Genomic DNA, 20,298 nt, shown 5'->3' with positions numbered 1-20,298 from the left:
CAAATGCAATTGAACTGCTCCTTTATATAGCCTTTCCAAGGGATTGAATTCACTCCTTTAGGCCAACTTGAAGCTTCCAAGGTCGACTTGTACTTTGGAGGTTTCCAAGACTTTCTAGACTCAAAATAAATTATTTTACAAGATATATTTTGCCTGGAAGGTTCTTATAAACATGATGTTGACTCTCTTGACTCGTGACAATAAATCCTATGACCTAACAAACCCCAGCAGCATGAAGAACATGCGTTTCCCTAGAAGACCATCAATAAAGAGCATGAAACCCATGCTTTAAAATAGTAACATTTTCTTTTCTTCTTTTGTTTGTTACACAAGATACATATTGAAATGAGTACAACAACAATTATGAAGACCGAAACTAGTTACATTTCCAACAATGGGAAGAGCTCCATAACCTTGAAAATCGGATGGAACCATAAAACCTCCCAAAAGATAAGCATCAAATGTATAATCAGCATGAAGCGTCATGGACCCATACTTCAGTTTGTTGTATATATCACTTTGTAGTACTTTGGCTTGTCGGCCATATGAATCTATTAATGTATAGCATTGTTAATTTGTCTATGAGTGGCAGTCCACTCCATTTAGTCTGTCTAATAGTTGCTCCATGGGTGGCAGTACACTCCACTTTGTGTCTTGTCAAAACAAGAATCAGGTCCCCATATGTTGAAAGACCACTTAAGGGACGAGATTACATGAGGTAGTCCCCTCATGCCTCAATTCCTAGTACATAGATGTCAGTAACTTTTGACTTGTTAATGTCAGTCTTAGGAACCAATTGAACTGGCTAAAGTGTTATAAAAGACCAAGAGATAACTCATTTGAGGCATCTAGAGGTTGAGTGAAGAGTCAACAAGCTCTGAATATGCTCTCTTCCTGCACTTAGTGCAATCTGGAAGATCAAAAAGGAACTAGCCTATTTGTTTAAGTCTGAGAGTAAGCTAAGTCTTTGTGTATGCTCTCTTCCTGTGTGACATGCGATCTGGAAGATCAGAAACAGGAAAATTCAAATAAAGTAACTTGAGGCAAACATTCTCTTTTTGCATGCCTCTACATTCTCTTGTGTGTCCATTTCTAACTTTTGAGTCTTGACCCTATATATCGATGACCTCAAATTGATTCTTTGACTCATCACTCTTTATCATTTTTGAGTTTGAGCTATATCAATTTACTATTCCAGTCTTCAGACTTCAATATCTAATATAGTCTATTTTTCTTACTACAAATTAGATTCTATAATGATTAATGATGAATTTAAATTTTGAATCAATTTAGAATCCAAAATGATGAATGATGAATTTAGTTTTTAGATCAACATAGATTCTAGAATGATGAATGATGAATATGGATCAATGTATTCCATTATTGAATCTCATGCTGTATGGATGAATGATGAGTATGAATGACGTATGTATCAGTATGAATGATGTCTGTATCAGTATAAATGAAGAGTATGGATCAGTATATTTCATTACTTAATTCAATTATGTATGGATTAATGCATTTATGCTTTCATTATTAAATATAGATTTGAATTAGATATATATATACACAAAACATAGACGTGATAAAAAATTATATACCCCGCTGTCCCCCATAGATTTCCCTAAAATTTGAGGGTACTCCCACATGACCCCCTTGTGTGTCTCCCCACACCCGCATCCCCCCGTCCAGGAGTCATGGCAGAACATAGTTATTTTGTTAGCATTTAATGTTCAGTTACAAATTACAATTGGCAGCTTGTAGCCATTCATCATGTATATACACAATACTGAACCAGGGATCAAAAATGGGTTACTGCAATGCAACCTATATAAAGACCATTTGCAGCATACAGGAAAACCATAAATGAAGATTGAGCAATTAGAGTTTAACTGTTTATCAATGACTATGAACAATTTAAAACTAAACAGACCAATTTTGACAAAGGAAGGCTCTCAATCTAGACTTTTCTGTAATATAGTAAACTGATGTCAGCACCAGAACATACAGGTACAAGAGTCTCTGGCATTCCAAGTACAGCAGCCACAAATATGCACACTACTTCTCCAATGTTCGAAGAGATCATGTACCGGATGAACTGTTTCGTATTATTATATATGGCCCGCCCTTCTGCAACAGCCTGCTTGAAAAGATGGAATTTTAAAAGAGGAATTCATGGGAGCCGTTTAATCAGAAATTCTTACATTGAAACTAGAAAATCAAGAAATGTCAGACAAAGTTTAACAAATACTATACTTGCAATCGTACAGTATTTGATACAAAACAAAACACTTTACTTACTGCGACAATTGAGGCAAAATTATCATCAGTCAGCACCATATCAGAAGCACCCTGGACAGAAACACAAAGTTATAAAATTTCAGACAATATTGCATTTATCATAAAATAATGTTTAATGTCACTCCTACATTCATCAAAGCTTCATAGAAATTTAAGAATTTAACTGTCAGCCTAGATCTGCAATCCATCCCATTACTAAATAGTAAATTCTGCACGTAAGATTATGTGAAGGACAATAATCTTCAGACTGGGGCACAAAGATGGATTAAGTGAAAAGCACAGTGAATGAAAAGCTCAAGATTTGGTACACAGCATTATGAAATATCGTTGATCTCACACTTATAAACACTAACATTCTACATGTAGATAAGAGGAAAGAGAGATACACCAAAGAAAACACTGCAGCCTGTACATAGAAAAGCCTATTTATCACGAAAACTAATGTTCAAGTTACAAGGTAATGACATTTTTGACGTATTTCACTTTTTAATGGAATTTCAGTCCCAAAACACTTCAGCTCCACAGAAAGGATAAGGCCATTGTGCATTAGAATCATATGCTTAAAATTAGCAGATCTTAGTAATATGAACAAGCTGACCACCTTCGCAACAGCAGTTCCAGATCCCATGGCAATTCCTATATCTGCCTTTTTGAGAGCAGGTGCATCATTTACTCCATCACCAGTCATTGCAACCTGCACGATAGAACATCATTTGTGAACAACGTTAGACGTTTGTGCTTTCCCTGTACTACTGGAAAAATGACTGCACTATAACTGGATTCAGATATACAATGCAGATATATTCAAGCCAGATAATTTATTTTTATTGACTCTCCTTAAAGCAAAAAGTTAAAACCTGTCCATCATGGTCCTATTACACCTTGAATGTCAGTTGCATATAAATATGTGATATAGAGAAATTAATAAAGCTATGAAAGAGATAGAATAATACAAATAATTAAAAAATAAAGTAATAAAAGACAAGAAATAATAAAGATAAGTAAATGACTTAAGAAATAGTCGTAACCATTCATGAAATAGCACCAAGCAACCCCTTAGGTTTATCTATTCGGGGACCTCTCATTGTAAAAGGAATCATCTTTATTCATCATCTTAAATAAATTTTATCATTTCTCAAATAAAATAAGTAAATCAGAAAATATGAGCTTCTTGTAATATTAGTTTCCTACTCAATGGAAAACAACATGAGCTTCACCATAATTATTCTACGATATCATATGCCAAAAGAGAAGATATGTAAAATCAGTTTGGAATCCAGGTGAATTCAAGAACAACACCAGACATCCCTTGAATATGTATATTCATGACAATGACCTTTCAAGTTTGAGCATATAGTCACAGGATATCAAAATGTGTACCATGCAATCCCATTGAAAATATAAATCACACTGCAACCTCAACACTGTACACTAAACACCTACATTTTATTTTTAAGCTTTTGAACACTTTCACTTATGACAGCTTTTCATTTATCCAGTTCCTATATATACCATAGACAATAGCAATCCTCTCATGGACATAAAGTGTTTCCCTTTGAAATTCTCAGGGCTGTGAACACGAAACTCAATGGAGAAACTCCAGATACTTCTACAGCAAATGCTTAAAATCACGACAGCAACAAAGTTGACGAATTTTGATGATTAAAGACCTAGATTGGAGAATGAGGCTCTTGTGCAGCCAAAGGATCGAACGGCTCTAATACCAATGTAACGAACAAAGTTCATATACTCAGCAATAATATTCAGAATACCTCGAAGACAAAGACATCCATTGTAGGACAAGTAATAGTATATTGAATATTATAAAAGATCTGATTAGATGATTACAATGAGGGTGAGGGTCCTGTATATATAGCCAGGTAGGTACCCTTTCATGAACGGTCATGTCTATAGAGACATGTTCTATGTTGCAACAATCACTTAAACAATTTCTTCTCAGTAGCAATCGCTTTTCCAATTTATTTCAATCACCAAATACAGTAAGCAATTGTAGATAGAATAGTAAACAATAAGCACAATAGAAGACAACCAAGATCAATGAGACACAGAGATCCAGGTCAAAGACCGGGAAAAAACACCACAAGGGGGAAAACCCAACCAGATTCTTCTTCTATTAGATGTTCATGAAATGTCAGCAGAGATACATAGTCCAAGTATATCCAACAATAAGTAAAAGGTCAAAGCCTTGACTATCCAAGTCAACAATCCAATATCTTGTTGAAGTTTCTAAGTTTACTTAGTTTAGAAGCCCTTCATGCACTTTTTTTGATTTATTCCTACCTACTTGTTATTTTTCTTTAACAAGTTATTTACAAAGTAAATACTGAAAATAAACACCAGTGCATGCTCAACATATTATAGATCAACAACTAAAAGGAACAAGAACAAACACACCACATGACACCATTATTTTTGAACCAATGTCCCCGGAAAAACCCAATGCGGGAAAACTAGTGCAGCTATCTAAGGGTTTTCTTATTAACCAATATTAGAGTACAATCTGGGTGCCGAAATTGGCCTACCCAACAGAATATTTCCTTAGCAACTATACCTCACAGTTTGAGAAAAATCTCCTGGCTAAAACCCCGGAAAATCCTTTCGGCAGCTCCTCAGCACAAAATTGCTCTGCAACCCCAACGTCTGCCCAATCTAGATTGCGTCAGCCCCTCTCTGTCTCACGCTAGCCCTACATCAACCTTTCTTGGCCTGCGTCAACCCCAGGAGGCCCTGCGTCAGCTTTCTGGGCCTCTGCATCAGACAAGCTGGCCTCTCTAGTGCTCTGCGCAGCACTTGGCTGCATCTGCGTGGCCCTGCGTGAGCCCTTGCTAACCCCGCGTCACTCTCCTTAGCTGTTGCGCTGCTCTCCCGGCACAATCTCTGCCTTCTATGTTTCTCTATACTCAATGCCCCTCAACTGCTCTCCCAATCACTGATTCTATCTCTATTAGCAAACCCCGCTCTAGAGAATAGAATGACTAATCACTCTGGTGTATTCTCCAAGTGACCCTCAAGCCTCCTCTTATACTTTTCCTATTGACATATCAACAGCCGAAATTAAGTCCCTTATCAATGGCTAAGATTAGATCTGGCTTGATCCATGTCTTTTGGACCATTCTAACACAGATTCATATTAATACACACTAATATTGTATTTTCCCTAAGTTTAGACTTAGCGACTCCATTAAAAATATTAATTATTTTAATATCTCTTGATCTGTTTAGAATCTTTCCAAACCCTTTCTGCGTATTGGAGATCTCATGTGCCCCAACCTCTCCAGCAAATTTCGTGGCTAGAGCACATCCGATGCTACCCAAAATCAACACTCCCTCTTAGCGAGGACTGTGCTCTAGCAATATTCCTCACTGAGTATTACTCTGATCATCCAGCATCAATACTTGTGCTGATGTTAGGCCTTCCTACCCAACATTCTCTGCACTGCTGCATCATGTACTGTTGCCCACGGTTCTGCTACTACCATTGTTGCATCTGTACGACAACTCCCTCTGCATCCGTGTCGCTGCTGGTCCTTTCTCCTAGCACTGCATCCGCACTGCACCTCCTCTCATCATGTTGCATCGTGCTGCCCACTACTGCACTACAACTCAGTTACTGAGAGGTAAGTAACTGATCTCCCAACTGACCTCCCTGTTGGGCTAGAAACACCCACTGATGTTGAAGCTCCCTCTCTCTGACCTCTGCGCTGCTGTAACACCTCCCTGCATCTCGCACCGTTGCACACCTCGCTGTGCCTTCCTGTGTTGGTGCAACACTCCTGTGCCTCTCGCATTGCTGCGGCCTGCTAGCTCTGCATTGTCTCAAGACTCCTACACTGCAGCTCTCTCTATCACTTCATCCGCATCCGTCTCTACCCACATCAGCCAGTCCTGCCACTCCTCGTCGGGGCTCCTATAGCAAGGTCTAATTCAAGAGGTTGGGTACCTCAACGCCTATAGACCGTCTGACTATAGCGTGATGTCTCCCCACTTATGCTTGAGTGGTGCGTGTGCACTCATGGCACAGTCATCGTCTATCAAAACTTGCTTCTCTACCCGTGTTGGCGTTGCCTTAGTCTCGGAAGACTCTCCCCTACTTTTCTTCTTTGGGCACTGGGTCGCATAATGAACCATCTCCCCACAATGGAAGGACTTGATCTTGGAGAGATCTTTCTTCTTCCGCTTCTCCTGCTTTCCCTCAGATGCTAGGGCCACATCCTTCTTCTCCTGCTTGACCTTGATCCCTTTGTGGCTGCTACCTGTCTTCAATTGTCGTCTGATCTCTTCCTGCTGAAGAGTTGCCCACATCTCGTCCCAAGGTGGGAGAGTCCCTCTGCCTAGGATACTCTGGACAAACACTTCCCAATCTTCTGAGACAGCATTCAGGGCTGTCCTCACCATAAGTTCCTGATCCGATGTCACTCCTATAGCAGTCAATTGGTCCTGGATCTCATTCAGTCCTCCGAAGAAGGTGTCAGTCGATTGACCCTTCTTCATCTGATATGACCTTGTTGTCACACAGATTGTCACAACAACGCTCAGACCGGGGGCTGTCACCCTGATCCCCGATCTCTCCGTTTAAGCCTGTCTCCCGCGGCTAAGGGCGGTAGACCCTATGAGGTGATGTAGACCAACTGTCGACCAGTTGGTTTGGGAGACACGAAACACTACCAGCACTAAAATGATTTTATTAATTTAGCGGACCAGTGCCTTATGAAGTTAATGTTTAAATGACTACTCACTAAATGTTGCAGAGGTGTAAACCATGTAGAGCAATCATTTATCATCAAATAACTCGAATGATGCAAGATATCCAGTAAATTCACAATGCTTTAACGATGATCTAGCAATTTAAAACTTCGAAAGATAAAGCTCGATACACAACCACGTAATCTTAAATGCTAACCAGATATTACATTCATGATCATTCAAGCATGCCAAATCACATAAAAGATGATAAACATTAATCCCACATCAAAATTTTAGCCTCAGCAGAAAAGATAAAAACTAAAAAATTCCCGGGCTAAGACTGAAATTGCAAAATTTATTTTTATTTTTTATTTTTATTTAAAAAATTTATGATTTTTAATTAATAAAATCCTAAAAGCTAATTAAAATAAAAAATAAAAAATAAAAAAATAAAAAAATAAAAACTTTAAACAAAAACCCTTTTATACACCCCTTTTTTTTATATTTAAAATCTAAATGCTAAAGTTTTAAACCTAAAACTAAAGCATTAAAATATAATTTAATTAAAACATAACGTATTTCGATTTTAACTCATAATACGATTGCATTAAGTCAAAAATTCAAAAGATGAATCGTAAGTAAAAAAAAAAAATACACAGTCGACGGCGGAGGGTATGGAATCGACCTACCTGGACAATTCGATAGCTGACGGCGGAAAACGCAGGGGGGAAAAAAATTTACACTTCTCTCGCTGTTTGCAGGTTTTCGATAGCAACCAGGGGCCACGGCTTTTCTACCTGGAGCAGAATGTTTTGCGCAGGAGAGTTTTCAAGCAGTATAGCTTCACACGCAGACATACCTCAAGACGTGTATTTCGGTTGGAGCAGAATGGTTTCCACTGAGATCGGATCTGAGCAATTCTTTTCATACAGTATACCGTCTGCGTGAATAAAATCTGTGTAGCAACGAATTTTTGTTGATGCCCACACTGTCTGACGATTTCACAGTATGTCCACCACGTCAGAGCTTTACACATTGTTTGAAACCAGCAACCAGACGGCAGAGATTTAATAAGGCGCGTGGGTATTTTGAAGCATCGCATATAATCCGGGACCACGAGCCCAACAGAACTGGTTAACCGCAGTTTCACTTGAAGCTTTTCATGCTGGATACAGTGAATGCGTTTTCCTTTATGCAGTCAATGCACAAATTCAAGATTTTTTTGCAGATAGGAAGTTTTCACGTGGGTGACAGGACAGCCAAAACCCTTGAAACGAAATATGCTTCCTTCTATGCGTGATTTCTGGGCCTTGATCCTTCGACGGCCAGCCAAGCAGATGGGCAAACAATCAACGCTGCATCTAGAGAAAACTTTCTATCAATTTTGTCTCAGGTCTGTAACCTGCAAGAAGAAAACAAAATCCGGCAGATATACACAAAATTTTTAAAGTAAAACCCTTCAAAATTATCCTAAAATCACAAAAATTCACAGCTCTAGAACAGCCAGATTTAACAGTAACAGCATTTATATTTAAAAATGTCAGATTAGTTATGAAAAACTTCAGAAAATCTCTCATGCAAATTAGGAAAAATAAACTGAATGATAGACCCAGGATCAAAACTAGCTGGGCTCAGCAAGAAAATTGCTTGCGGGAGTTGGCTGGTTCAGCCGAGAACTTCCCCAAACACCCGCTAATCTTCTTCAATAAGGGTTTCCTGCACAGCTCACTTCAACCATCAGTAAAGAGAGAGAAAATAATATTAGATCTCAAAAAGCAATGGAGATACCTGCCATTACTCCAGAAACCCTAATACCATTCAAACCCTAGCAAGTGAACAAGATACCTGTGCTCACAATACTCTACAATAAGCTATTATTAATGGCTGAAAAATAAAATATGCAGAAAATAAAACAGCTCACAGCACTTCCAGAGAGTAACACCAGCAAGATTTGGACCCCAAAGTCTTCTTTTATTAACCAAAAACATATTACAAGAGAGCTTCTTGAGTACAAGACTCACAGATCCAATGATCTGAAATGACCCCTAGCACCCTATTTAAAGGAAATGATCCCAACGGCTAGTTCGAGTGATCCACGTCGAAATGATCTCGACCGTCGATGAGAATCAAGACATCTCTTAATCTCATCCGTCGATTTATTAAGAAATAATATTTTACATGCATTCACTCAAAATATTATTATTTTATTATTTTTTAGGGTTTTTGCTTTATTATTATTATTATTATTATTATTATTATTATTATTATTTTTTTTTTTATTTTTCAGTTATTTATTTATTTATTTTTAATTTTTTTTTTTTTTTTAATTCATTTTCTAAATGGATCCTCGAACTTAGCCTTTGGAAAAATCACCTAGGACCTAGGACTTAGGAATTATGAGGGGATTAAAACATTTTCTAACCCTCAAGACACTTTTCATCATGACTTTTACAATTTACATCTTAAGGGGGAAAACCCCTTTATCATAGACCCTCATAAACCACCCAGTTCTGCAACACAACTATAATCTAGCAGATTAACGCACTAGGATTCTCCTAAAATTCTAATGACAAAATCCATCCCGGCTTTGGGGTCAGGCTGAAGGAAAACTCTGCCGATCATGGATCGGTGAGACGAAAAACCTTCCGGGACGTAGATTATCATTAGAAAGTTAGGTCCACCCAGGCAATTTACATACACGACTCATATCTGCTAAGATTATTTACATTTCATACATGCAGACTGGGTTTACAACATAAATTGATCAAGCTGCTGATGACTGCAGGATGGCATGGACATATCGATCAAGCGCTACCCCCTTTTGCAAAGAAAAAAGGAGTGTACTGCATGGGTAGTTGACCGGTAGTGGTCAACAGACCTATCTGGTTCTCAAGCGGCATTCTTCTCTGCACAGAAGTATGTTGGTACAGGTTCTTGAGAGCCTCCCACATCTCAACTGTCGTTCCCTTCTCGGCTATATGTGGTACCACATGATCCTTGGCTCTGTCAAGGATAATGCACTTGGCCCTCGCCATCGCCTCTTCGTACTTGTCGTTATCATTGGGGTCGAGTGGGATAGTTATAACCTTCAAGGCGAAGTTCTTGACACAATTCCTGTCAAGCACTGATAAGATTCTGGCCTTCCAAACTACGAAGTTCGATGCTCCGTCCAGTCTATCCCAGTCTCTTATCCCATGTAGTGCCATGGCACTCCTCTACTTCCCTTCTGGAAGTTCTCTGTTCAACTCCTCTGAGTCTCTACTTCTCGTCTGGAAGTTCTCTTCTGGACTCCATCTGAGCCTTGATTTCCCTCCTGGAAATCTTTTTGTCGCTTATTGAGATGCCCCCTACTCTGATCGTCTTGTGCAATTGCACTGTTGATCCAGGTTTCTCGGCTAGAAACCCTGGGTAACAACCTCTGGCCTTGTTCTGTCAGGTATTGTTCTGACTACAATACCTCACCAGCTCCACTTTGCACTATTTCTGCAGCCTTCTAGACTCTAGCAACTACCTCTCTGTGAACTGCGTCAGCCCCTCTCTGCCTCACGCTGACTCTGCGTCAGCCCTGGGATGCCCTGCGTCAGCCCTCTAGCCCTCTGTGTCAGCAACACTGGCCTCTCTTAGGCTCTGTGCAGCTCCCGGCTTCTTTTGTGTGGCTCTGGCTGGCTCTGTGTCACACTTCTTGGTTTCTGCGCTACTAGAAACAGCTTATGTCACCTCGGGGCTGTTGTTTTCTGTTGCGATTGCTCCGCTGGGCTGATGTCTCTTATTCCTCCTATGATCTACAATCACGCTCTGATACCATGTTGAAATTTCTAGGTTTACTTAGTTTAGAAACTCTTCATGCACTTTTTCTGATTTATTCCTACCTACTTGTTATTTTTCTTTAACAAGTTATTTACAAAGTAAATACTGAAAATAAACACCAGTGCATGCTCAACATATTAAGATCAACAACTAAAAGAAACAAGAACAAACACACCACATGACAACATTATTTATGGACCAATGTCCCCGGAAAAACCCAATGTGGGAAAACCGGTGCAGCTATCTGAGGATTTTCTTATTAAGCAATATCATAGTACAATCTGGGTGTCAAAACTGACCTACCCAACAGAGAATTTCCTTAGCAGCTATACCTCACAATTTGAGAGAAATCTCCTAGCTGAAACCCCAGGAAATCCTTCCAGCAGCTCCTCAGCACAAACCTACTCTGCAACCCCACCGTCTGCCCAATCTGAACTGCGTCAGCCCCTCTCTATCTCACGCTGGCCCTGCATCAGCCCCAGGAGGCCCTGTGTCAGCTTTCTGGGCCTCTGCATCAGACACGCTAGCCTCTCTTGTGCTCTGCGCAGCACTTGGCTGCCTCTACGTGGCCCTGTGTGAGCCCTCGCTGGCTCTACATCTCTCCTTGGTTGTTGCGCTGCTCTCCCAGCACAATCTCTGCCTTCTCTGTTTCTCTGTACTCAATGCCCCTCAGCTGGTCTCTCGATCACTGATTCTATCTCTCTTAGCAAACCCCGCTATAGAGAATAGAATCACTGATCACTCTGGTGTATTCTCCAAGTCACTCTCAAGCCTCCTCTTATACTTTTCCTGTTGACATATCAACGGTCGAGATTAAGTCCTTAATCAACAGCTTGATCCATGTCTTTTGGACCATTCTAACACAGATTCATATTAATACACATTAATATTTTATTTTCCCTAAGTTTAGACTTAGGGACACCATTAAAAATATTAATTATTTTAATATCTCATGATCTGTTTAGAATCTGCCCAAACTCTTTCTGGGTATTGGAGATCTCATGTGCCCCGACCTCTCCACCAAATTTCGTGGCTAGAGCACATTTGATGCTACCCAAATCAACATATCCAATCAATGATGAGCATAAAAGTCAAGTCTGGTCAAAGTACCAGTCCTGCGATTTTCGACACCTGTCAAAGTTCAGTCACCAGCAGTGAACACTGCCCTAACCAATCAAAGTCAACAGTCAAATGTGCTCAAAAAAGTTCAGTCAAAGAAGCAAACAATTCGGCCTCTCTTGCTCAGTCAAACCCAGTCAAAACAGTCCTCAAATCAGCCTCCAAATTGGTCAATTCACTAAGTCAACCTGTGGAAACCCTAGCTTCAGACCTGCAGTCAAAGATGGTCAAAGTGCACAAGTCAAAATGCTCAAAGTCTGTCTGAATTTGGGCTTCCAAAGCAGATCAGACAATTCAGTCAACCAAGTCAAATCAGCCCCAAGTCAACACTGGTCAAATATGCCCAAAACAGAAAGTCAACACAGTGAAAACAGAATCTCTTATCTCTCCTTCGCACGTGGGAACTGGGAGCTGCAATTTTCTGAGGAGATTGAACCAAATGAAGATGATTTGATGTATGATGTGATGCCTCCAAGTGATGTTAAGTTAAGCCTATTTATATGTGATCTTGGGGATCGAATTTCTCCTCTAGGCCGACTTGTACGTTTCAAGTTGACTTGGTCCAGCAGCAAAAATAATATTTTTCCAAGTGCAAATTTAAATTCTTTTCAAGTGCAGGATGGGTCTTCTTAGGGTTTGTTGGGCTTCTCCAATGGGCAAATTGCTCCCTCAGCTATTATGTTAGTACTGAATGTGTCAACCAATTATTTATTCAGAACTGAGATATAACTATACTATTGTGATTAGGATGTTAAATTGTTAATAAGGTGTCATTGTCGCATTACTTTTGTGGCAACGAAGGGCTGTGACTAGAGACTGCCTTTCTGAGGCAACAGGGAGCTGAAGGTTCCTTTTGTGACTACAAAGGGCTGGGACCCATTCTCCCGTGGCACCAACGGCTACAGACTGCCTTTCTGAGGCAGCGAAGAGCTGAAAGATATCTTCCTGTGGCAGCAGAAGACTGGGGGCTAATTTCCTGAGGTAGCTGAGACTATCTTATGGGCCGTGAGTGACCAGAGGGGCCACGATCAGGAGGATGAAAGGTAATTAACGGTGCAAGTTAGCAATAAGGTCTGCCGATATGGTTTTGTGGCAGTAAGGGGACAGCTACAGTCTGTAGCATGTTTTGATATCCCTGTTGGGAGATTGTTAACTATTGTAAGTATGTTAATTGCTTGTTGAATCAGTCCTATTTTATAATGGCTGCTTGTGGAATCTACTGTTGCTTGGGTCTTTACGATACTACTTCTGTATTCAATGAAAATCATCATTGTTTCATAGATTGATGAATATTGCATTACTATTATGCTAAGTCACCTAACATGGGGGCACGGGAAACGAAGGACACGAGGATCCGAGTGTTGGACACGGACACGTTGACCCCCCGGAACAGGACACATATATATATATATATATATTAAAAATTAGATATTTCTTACACATTCTCATTCATGATACAAATTCATTGATTCAAACATAGATCTTCATCTAGATGTAAGTTTTACAATGTAACATTATGCATACAAATACACTTGTGACATAATACATAGACATCAATGATCCAATAGGAGAAAGACAAGAAACTGTAGTTTTAACTTTTCTCATTAAGTCATCAAAATCAAAATGTGTTACATAGATAGTAGCAATGCCAATGGCAAATAGAAATAGCAAATACAAAACAACTACAAGGTAGCTCATGAGTCATCAATCCTCATATTCAAAATCAGCATCATTGTCCTCATCATCATGGTCACCACTGCTCTCCTCTGTTGCATCCTCCTCCTTTTTATCGAATGCCATCTTTGCATCTGTTGGTGTGGAGGATGACCCCTCTATAGTATCACCATCATCAAAAGTGACAAGCTCTAACACTGGCTCATTAAGATCCAAGTTGGCCAATGCCAACTCAACACTGTTGTCCAAACCCATATAATTAGGAAAGACATTCCACATCTTTGTCTTTCCCTTCAACCATTCATCCCTCTGCCTGTAAATAAGACGAAGGTTGGTGTGCACATACACCATTGTCTTTGCCTTGGACAGCTCAAGCTTGCTCTTCTTGACACTATACAAATTCCCATATGTGCTCCAATTCTTCTCGCAACAAGAGGATGAAGTCACCTAAGAGAGGAGCCTCATGGCTAACTGTTGTAGAGGAGGGCTTGTTGCCCCATGAGTTGCCCACCAAGAATAGGGCTTCTTAGCCCCCTTGTCTCTAATCAGATCATATCCTACAAATTGATCAGTGCTAGTGGAGAACTCTGCAAAGGCATCTGCCACCTCATCAAGGGATGCTCTATCCTAAAAAAATCTGCCTCAATGCATCTTTCCTCCCCTTTGCAATTTCACCATCCATGTGAGGAAGGAATCTGCAGGAAGGTCCACCATTCAGCCACTCATCACTGTGGTATTTTGGGTTCAATGAGTGAGCCAAACAATGTAAAGGTGTGCAATTCTTGTCCCATCTACTAACAAGAATATCTTGTATGGTGGTGAAGAAAGCCTTTGATGATGTCTCATACTCGGGGCACTCACTCTGTAAAATAATGCTCCTCACGGACTCAATCATGGAATCCCATCCCTCATAAACCTCTCCTAGGATGGGTTGGTCTGTATCTGCAAATCGAAGCAAAGAAATGATAGGGTCCATGATTTCAGTTTCCCAAACTTTAGCTCTAGCTGTTCCCAATATTCTCTGCAAAAAGGTGACTGAAACAGGACTTTACACAGTCCGAAAAAATGCACAAATTTGTAAAAAAATTGCACATGCAAACTGTTGTAATAAAAATGCAAAAAAATAGAGACAGAATGCACTTACTAGCTGCTTGAATCGCCTCCAATACGCTCCTACACCCTATGCTCTTCACTCTCACACACCCACAGCAAGAGAAAATGAGTATTGTGGTGTTAGAATGGCCCAAATTGGCCTTTTATGGTCGCGTGGAGGTCAAAAAAGCAGGACACATGTTCCAGAATCAGGACACGCTCAGAGCCTCGGACATGATTTGGAGGACATGTATCCCATCGAATCGTGTCCAATTCACCCGATTCGGGACACGTGAGGGCAGAGGAACGAATCCGGTTTCTTAGTTGTTATGAAATACAACTCTTTAATAGTTTATTGAAAACCCCTAGCTCAGAATTGCACCCAAAGGGTAACCTCTATTGAAAAGTGTAACTAGGTTCGATCTTCATAATGACATATAATTATGATTTATGTAATGAGATGTAAAGAAGAAAAATAAAAGTATTGTATTGCTTGCTTCATGGGTTTCATGAGCAAGAGGCTTTATTTTTGAGTCAAGACTCCCATTGAGAGTCTTTAAGAATTATTTGTCATCTAGTTATAAAATGATAGAGTCATTGCCATGTGATGAAATCATGTTACACTTTGTAAAAGGTCAAACTTGTCTATGTAAAGTATCCTCCAAGACCTTGTCACTTATCCTCTTCAAGTCAGCCTACAACAATGGAAGAACTTGCTAAAAGAAGTCATCCTAACTACTTATGATCATGTCGGCCTAAGGGACATGTGATGAAGTGTATATATAGCCACACTTGGCCTCACTTAGTGGCAAGGAACTCGACAAGAATTCAGTGAAGAGAAATGTGAAGAAGAGACTAAAAAGAGAAGTACGAAGAAAAGACTATAAGTTAAGTAAAAGTATTTCACAAGCAATTATCAAGCAAAGAAATCTTTTAACTATTCATGCCCTAGATTTCTAACATGGTATCATGGCTTAGGTGTTGAAGTCAAGGAGGGGCTCTCAGTCAAGAAGACATCAAGCCTTGAAGAAGGATCGTAGCAAATCCAAGGGCTACTAAGGGGAAGATCTTGAAAATCCTAGATCGAAGAAATCTACACCAGCAAAAGTCTTGAAACCATCTTCAAGAAAGAAGACTAGAACATTCAAGAAGGATTGTGAATCAAGCTCTCTCTCATCAATCTCTCAAAAGGCAAATCCTCTGTCAACATCAAGATTAAGGAGGAAGCAAGCAACAGTCACTCAAGTAAGTCTATGACTATATCTGATAATATCAAAATGTCGTTTTGCAAGGAACACAATAAATTGGTTGGGGTTGCAAATTACCTAGCATGGAAGAAAACAACAGACCTAAACCTTATTGAGAATGAGATCATGGATCACATCAAAGGGTCGGTAACCCAGCCTTGAAAGGAAGATACTCAAGTGTTGATTTGGGGTAGCATCGGATGTGCTCTAGCCATGAAAATTGGTGGAGAGGCTAAAGCACATGAGATCTCCAAGACCCAGAAATGGTTTGGGCAGATTCTAACCGGTTTGGGAGATATTAAAATAATTAATATTTTTAATGGAGTTCCTAAGTCTAAACTTGGGAAAATAAAATATTAATGAGTATTAATATAAAACTGGGTTAAAAGGTTCCAAAAACATGGATCAAGCCAAATCTAATCTTAGCAGTTGATTAGAAATGTAATCTTGGCCGTTGAAGGACCAATAGAAAAAGTATAAGAGGAGGCTTGAAGGTCAGTTGGAGAATACACCAAAGTGATCAGTCATTCGATTTTCTCGAGCGGGGTTTACTAAGAAAAGTCAAATCAGTGATCATTTTGCAGCGAGGGGCAGTGAGTGCTAGACAAAGAGGCAGAGATGGTGTCGAGAGACCAGCGCAGAAGTAGAGAGAGGCAGACGTTGAGCCAGAGGGAGCCACGCAGAGCCAAAAGGGACTGCACAGAGGCCAGAAGGGCCTACGTCATCCACACAGAGGGCAGCAGGAGTGACGCAGAGAGTCGTAGAGGCTGCGCAGTGCCTTAGAGGGCTGACGCTGAGCTTCAGAGGTTGTTGGAGAGGGTTTTGTGGCGCATATTTTCTAAATATCTACTTCCAAATAGAGAGGTATTACAGCTGGTTTATTTTCTCTGTCGGGTGAGCCAATTTGGCACCCAATTGTACTCAAGGAAACACTACATAATAAAATAAACCTCAGAATTGTTGCACCGGTTTTGCCAAGTTGAGCTTTTGCGGGGACGAGTTGTCCAAAAATAACGGTGTCACTTGTGTGTTTGCTATTTCTTTCTGTTGTTGATCTATAGATCGTTGAGACTGTATTTTGTTTATTTCAATGTTTATATGTTTAAATAACTTGTTGGTAATTAACAAGTAGGAGAAATAAACTAGAAGAATACAAATAAAATTCCAACAAATAGACTTAGAAATTTCAACATGGTATCAGAGGGTGGTTGCAGATCACAGGAGAGTTGAAGGCATCAGTTGAAGCATAGCATTTGCAACAAAAAACAGTTATCCCGAGTGACAGAAGTTGTTCCTTGCAAAAAGCGACAGAAGAAGGGTTGACCCAGAGGGACTGCGTCATCAGTCTGGGCCAGAGAGATGTCAGTTCAACGACTGAGGAGGGCAGAAAAGGCTCACGCAAAGCCACGTAGAGACCAAGAGGGTTGCCGCGGTTGGCTAGGGGAGCATTTCAGCCAGTGTCGGGATTGCAGAGAGCCTAGACACTCAGTCCTTCGGTTGTTGGGGTTTAGGAAGCTGTGGGCAAATTGCGAGGAGTGAAGCTGGTGGGGTGTTATGGACAGAACAGTACCTAACAGGGCAAAACCAAGGTAGAGGAAATCCCTACCGAGGGGGATTTCTAGCCAAGGAATCTAGAGCAGTGTTGCTGGTGCACAAGAGATCGGAGAGGTGCGACTTGACAGTTGGTAGGCGGATTTCCAGGAGGGAAATCGAGACTCAGAGGGAGTCTAGCAGAGAACTTCCAGACGGGAAGTAGCAACTCAGAGGGAGTCAAAGAGAGAACTTCCAAAGGGAAGTAGAGAGTCGAAGGAGTCGAAAGGAAGAGCAGAGAGATGGTCGTGAATGGGTTGAGGGATCAGGACAGGCTAGACGAGGCATCCAACTTTGTGTTCTGGAAGGCCAAGATCCTGTCCATTCTAGATAGACATTACATCAAGGCCTTCGCCTTGAGAACAGTGGCTATCCCAGTTAACCTGGCTGATAATGAGAAGTACGAGGAGGCAATGGCCATGGCGAAATGCATCATCCTTGATGGGGTCAAGGATCATGTGGTCCAACATATTGCCGAGAAGGAGATGGTAAAGGAAATATGGGACACCTTGAAGACGTTGTACCAGCATACTTCCATGCAGAGGAAGATGTTACTTGAGAATCAACTACAGTCATACCAGATGCAGAACGTAGAGCAGATAGATCACTTCCTCGGTAGATTGAAGGAGATCCAGGACCACCTGACTTCCATAGGGGCCATACCAGATCAGAAGTTGATGGTGAGGAACGCGCTAAATGCAGTCTCCGAGTAGTGGGAGACATTTGTCTAGAGCATTCTAGGCAGGGCGAATCTTCGAGATTGGGAAGAATTGTGGGCCACCCTTCGCCAAGAAGAGATCAGACGACTGAGCAAGACGAGAAGTAGCAGCAAAGGAGCCTGGATCAAGAAGGAAGAGAAAGAGGATGCAGCTCTGCCATCTACGGGGAAGCAGGAGAAGAGGAAGAAAAAGAACCTATCCAAGGTTAAGTGCTTGAACTGTGGGGAACTGGGGCATTATGCGAACTAGTGTCCGAGAAAGAAGACTAAGGGAGAGGCGTCAAACTCCAAGGCAGCGCCAGCGAAGGTGAAAAAGGAGGTAGAGGAGGATGACGATTGTGCCATGAGTGCTCATGTACCTCTAGAGAAGAGGTGGGGAGACATCAAGCTGTAGTCAGGAAGACTACAGGCAATGAGGGGCAAGATCCTTGAGGTACCCAACCTCTTGGATTATACCTTACTACGAGAGCCCTGAAGTGAGAGTAGTAGAATTGGCGGATGTCGGTAGGAACGGATGCGGATGAAGCAGCAGAGAGTGCTACAGTGCAGTAGTCCTGGGCAATGCATAGCTAGCAGCTTGCAGCAGAGCCAGAGGCACAGAGGAGGTTGCAACAGTGCAGGATGGCACAGAGAGGTTTGCAACACTGCAAGAGGCAGGAAGTTGTTGCAGCAGTGCAAAGGCAATAGAGGGAGCACTTGATAGTGGCAAAGAGAGCTTCAGCGTCGGGAGTGTTTCTAGCCTGACAGGGATGTCAGTAGTTGGGTGGATCAGTTACTTACTTCTCAGTAACTGAGTTGCAATGCAGTAGCAGTTAGCAGTAGCATGATGCAGCATGATGAGAGTGGGTTGCAGTGCAGATGCAATGTTGGGTGAAAGGACCAGTAGCAGCATGGATGTAGAGGGAGTTGTCGTACGGATGCAGCAGTGGCAGTGGCAGAACCATGGGCGGGCAGGCCTAGCATCAACACAGGTATCGATGTCGTATAATCAGAGTTGTTGAACACACACATGGCAGCAACAACATAAGAAAGATAAACAGGAGAGTACATTTATTATTAACAAATGATATACATTTATAGTACATGGTGTGACCCTTGGACTCCTTTTGGCTGCTCAGCTTCCACACCAACCCTTAGAGGATTAGGTGTCCAGCATTCCCCCCCTTAATCTGAAGGGTTATGTATGAGTCCAAGAAGAGAGTTGTAATACAAAACGTGCAAAAATGCATGGCAACACTAGGCTGAATGTGCTCTCTGAAATGTTGGTATAAAGGGCGATGGTTTAAGGATGACCACCAACACTGGAACGCTTAGTGCAGTTCCCAGAACTCTTTCAAGTCTGGCATGAAGCTTAAGTCTTCTGCTAGAGGAAGTGCTCATGATGTTTTGAAGAGGGAAACCTTCAACCATGAAAGGGAGGTCTCACCCCGCATAAAAGGGAGAATCTCAACCTAAAAAGAGAGGTCTCAACTTGTGATGGTTTAAGGATTACCACCAACTCTAGAATGCTTAATGCAATTCCTGGAACTCTTCCAAAACTGGCAAGAAGATGAAGTCTTATACTAGAGGAAGTGTCCCCAATTCTTTGAAGAGGTGTCACAAACTGAAGGCATGCTCAGGGGCATCTTTGTCTCTGGCTACAACTCTGAATCTGGTATGGCAGGTTGTGGCTCAGGCTCGCTTGATGTGGCTTTGAAGCTTGTAGATGACCATCATTTCCCCCCCTTTCAGATACAAGGTGAGATGATGGAGAAAACTCAACTGCAAGACTGTTCAATACTCTAGAACAAGTTCTGACATATGACTAGAATATCTTCTTGGCTGTTCACGCCCATTGCCAAGAAGCAATCCATCCAAGATGAATCTTTGTTCTTGCAGGAGGTTTGTTTCTGAAGCATCTGTTTGAAGAATGACTGGTTTTATGATAGTGCTTACATGGATGAAGATCAAAACAGTGATCTTTCAGATGGCCAACTCGATCACAGTGTTGGCATTTCACAATTTGTTGTTGTGGAAGAGGGGCAGAATCTGGAACAGCTGGAGGTG

At 41.1% G+C, this 20,298-nt stretch overlaps 1 protein-coding gene across 2 annotated transcripts in view; it reads right to left on the bottom strand.

Moving 5' to 3' along the window:
* The window catches only part of ECA3 (endoplasmic reticulum-type calcium-transporting ATPase 3), a 447,643-nt gene that overhangs the window by 170,148 nt on the left and 257,197 nt on the right, over positions 1-20,298 (bottom strand). For both annotated transcript variants that reach the window (XM_089449126.1, XM_089449125.1), the window contains exons 24-26: positions 2,903-2,995; positions 2,302-2,352; positions 2,009-2,140 (exon numbers count right to left, since the gene is read on the bottom strand). In XM_089449126.1, the coding sequence (XP_089305252.1) occupies positions 2,009-2,140; positions 2,302-2,352; positions 2,903-2,995 (276 nt within the window). The remainder of the gene's footprint in view (positions 1-2,008; positions 2,141-2,301; positions 2,353-2,902; positions 2,996-20,298) is intronic.

Source organism: Pinus tabuliformis, chromosome X (assembly GCF_031772625.1).
Source record: "Pinus tabuliformis cultivar Carrire ecotype Pingquan chromosome X, CPIR1, whole genome shotgun sequence".
NCBI lineage: Eukaryota > Viridiplantae > Streptophyta > Pinopsida > Pinales > Pinaceae > Pinus > Pinus tabuliformis.
Note: the sequence above shows the minus strand (reverse complement) of the source record. Positions and strands in the feature narration are given on the sequence as shown.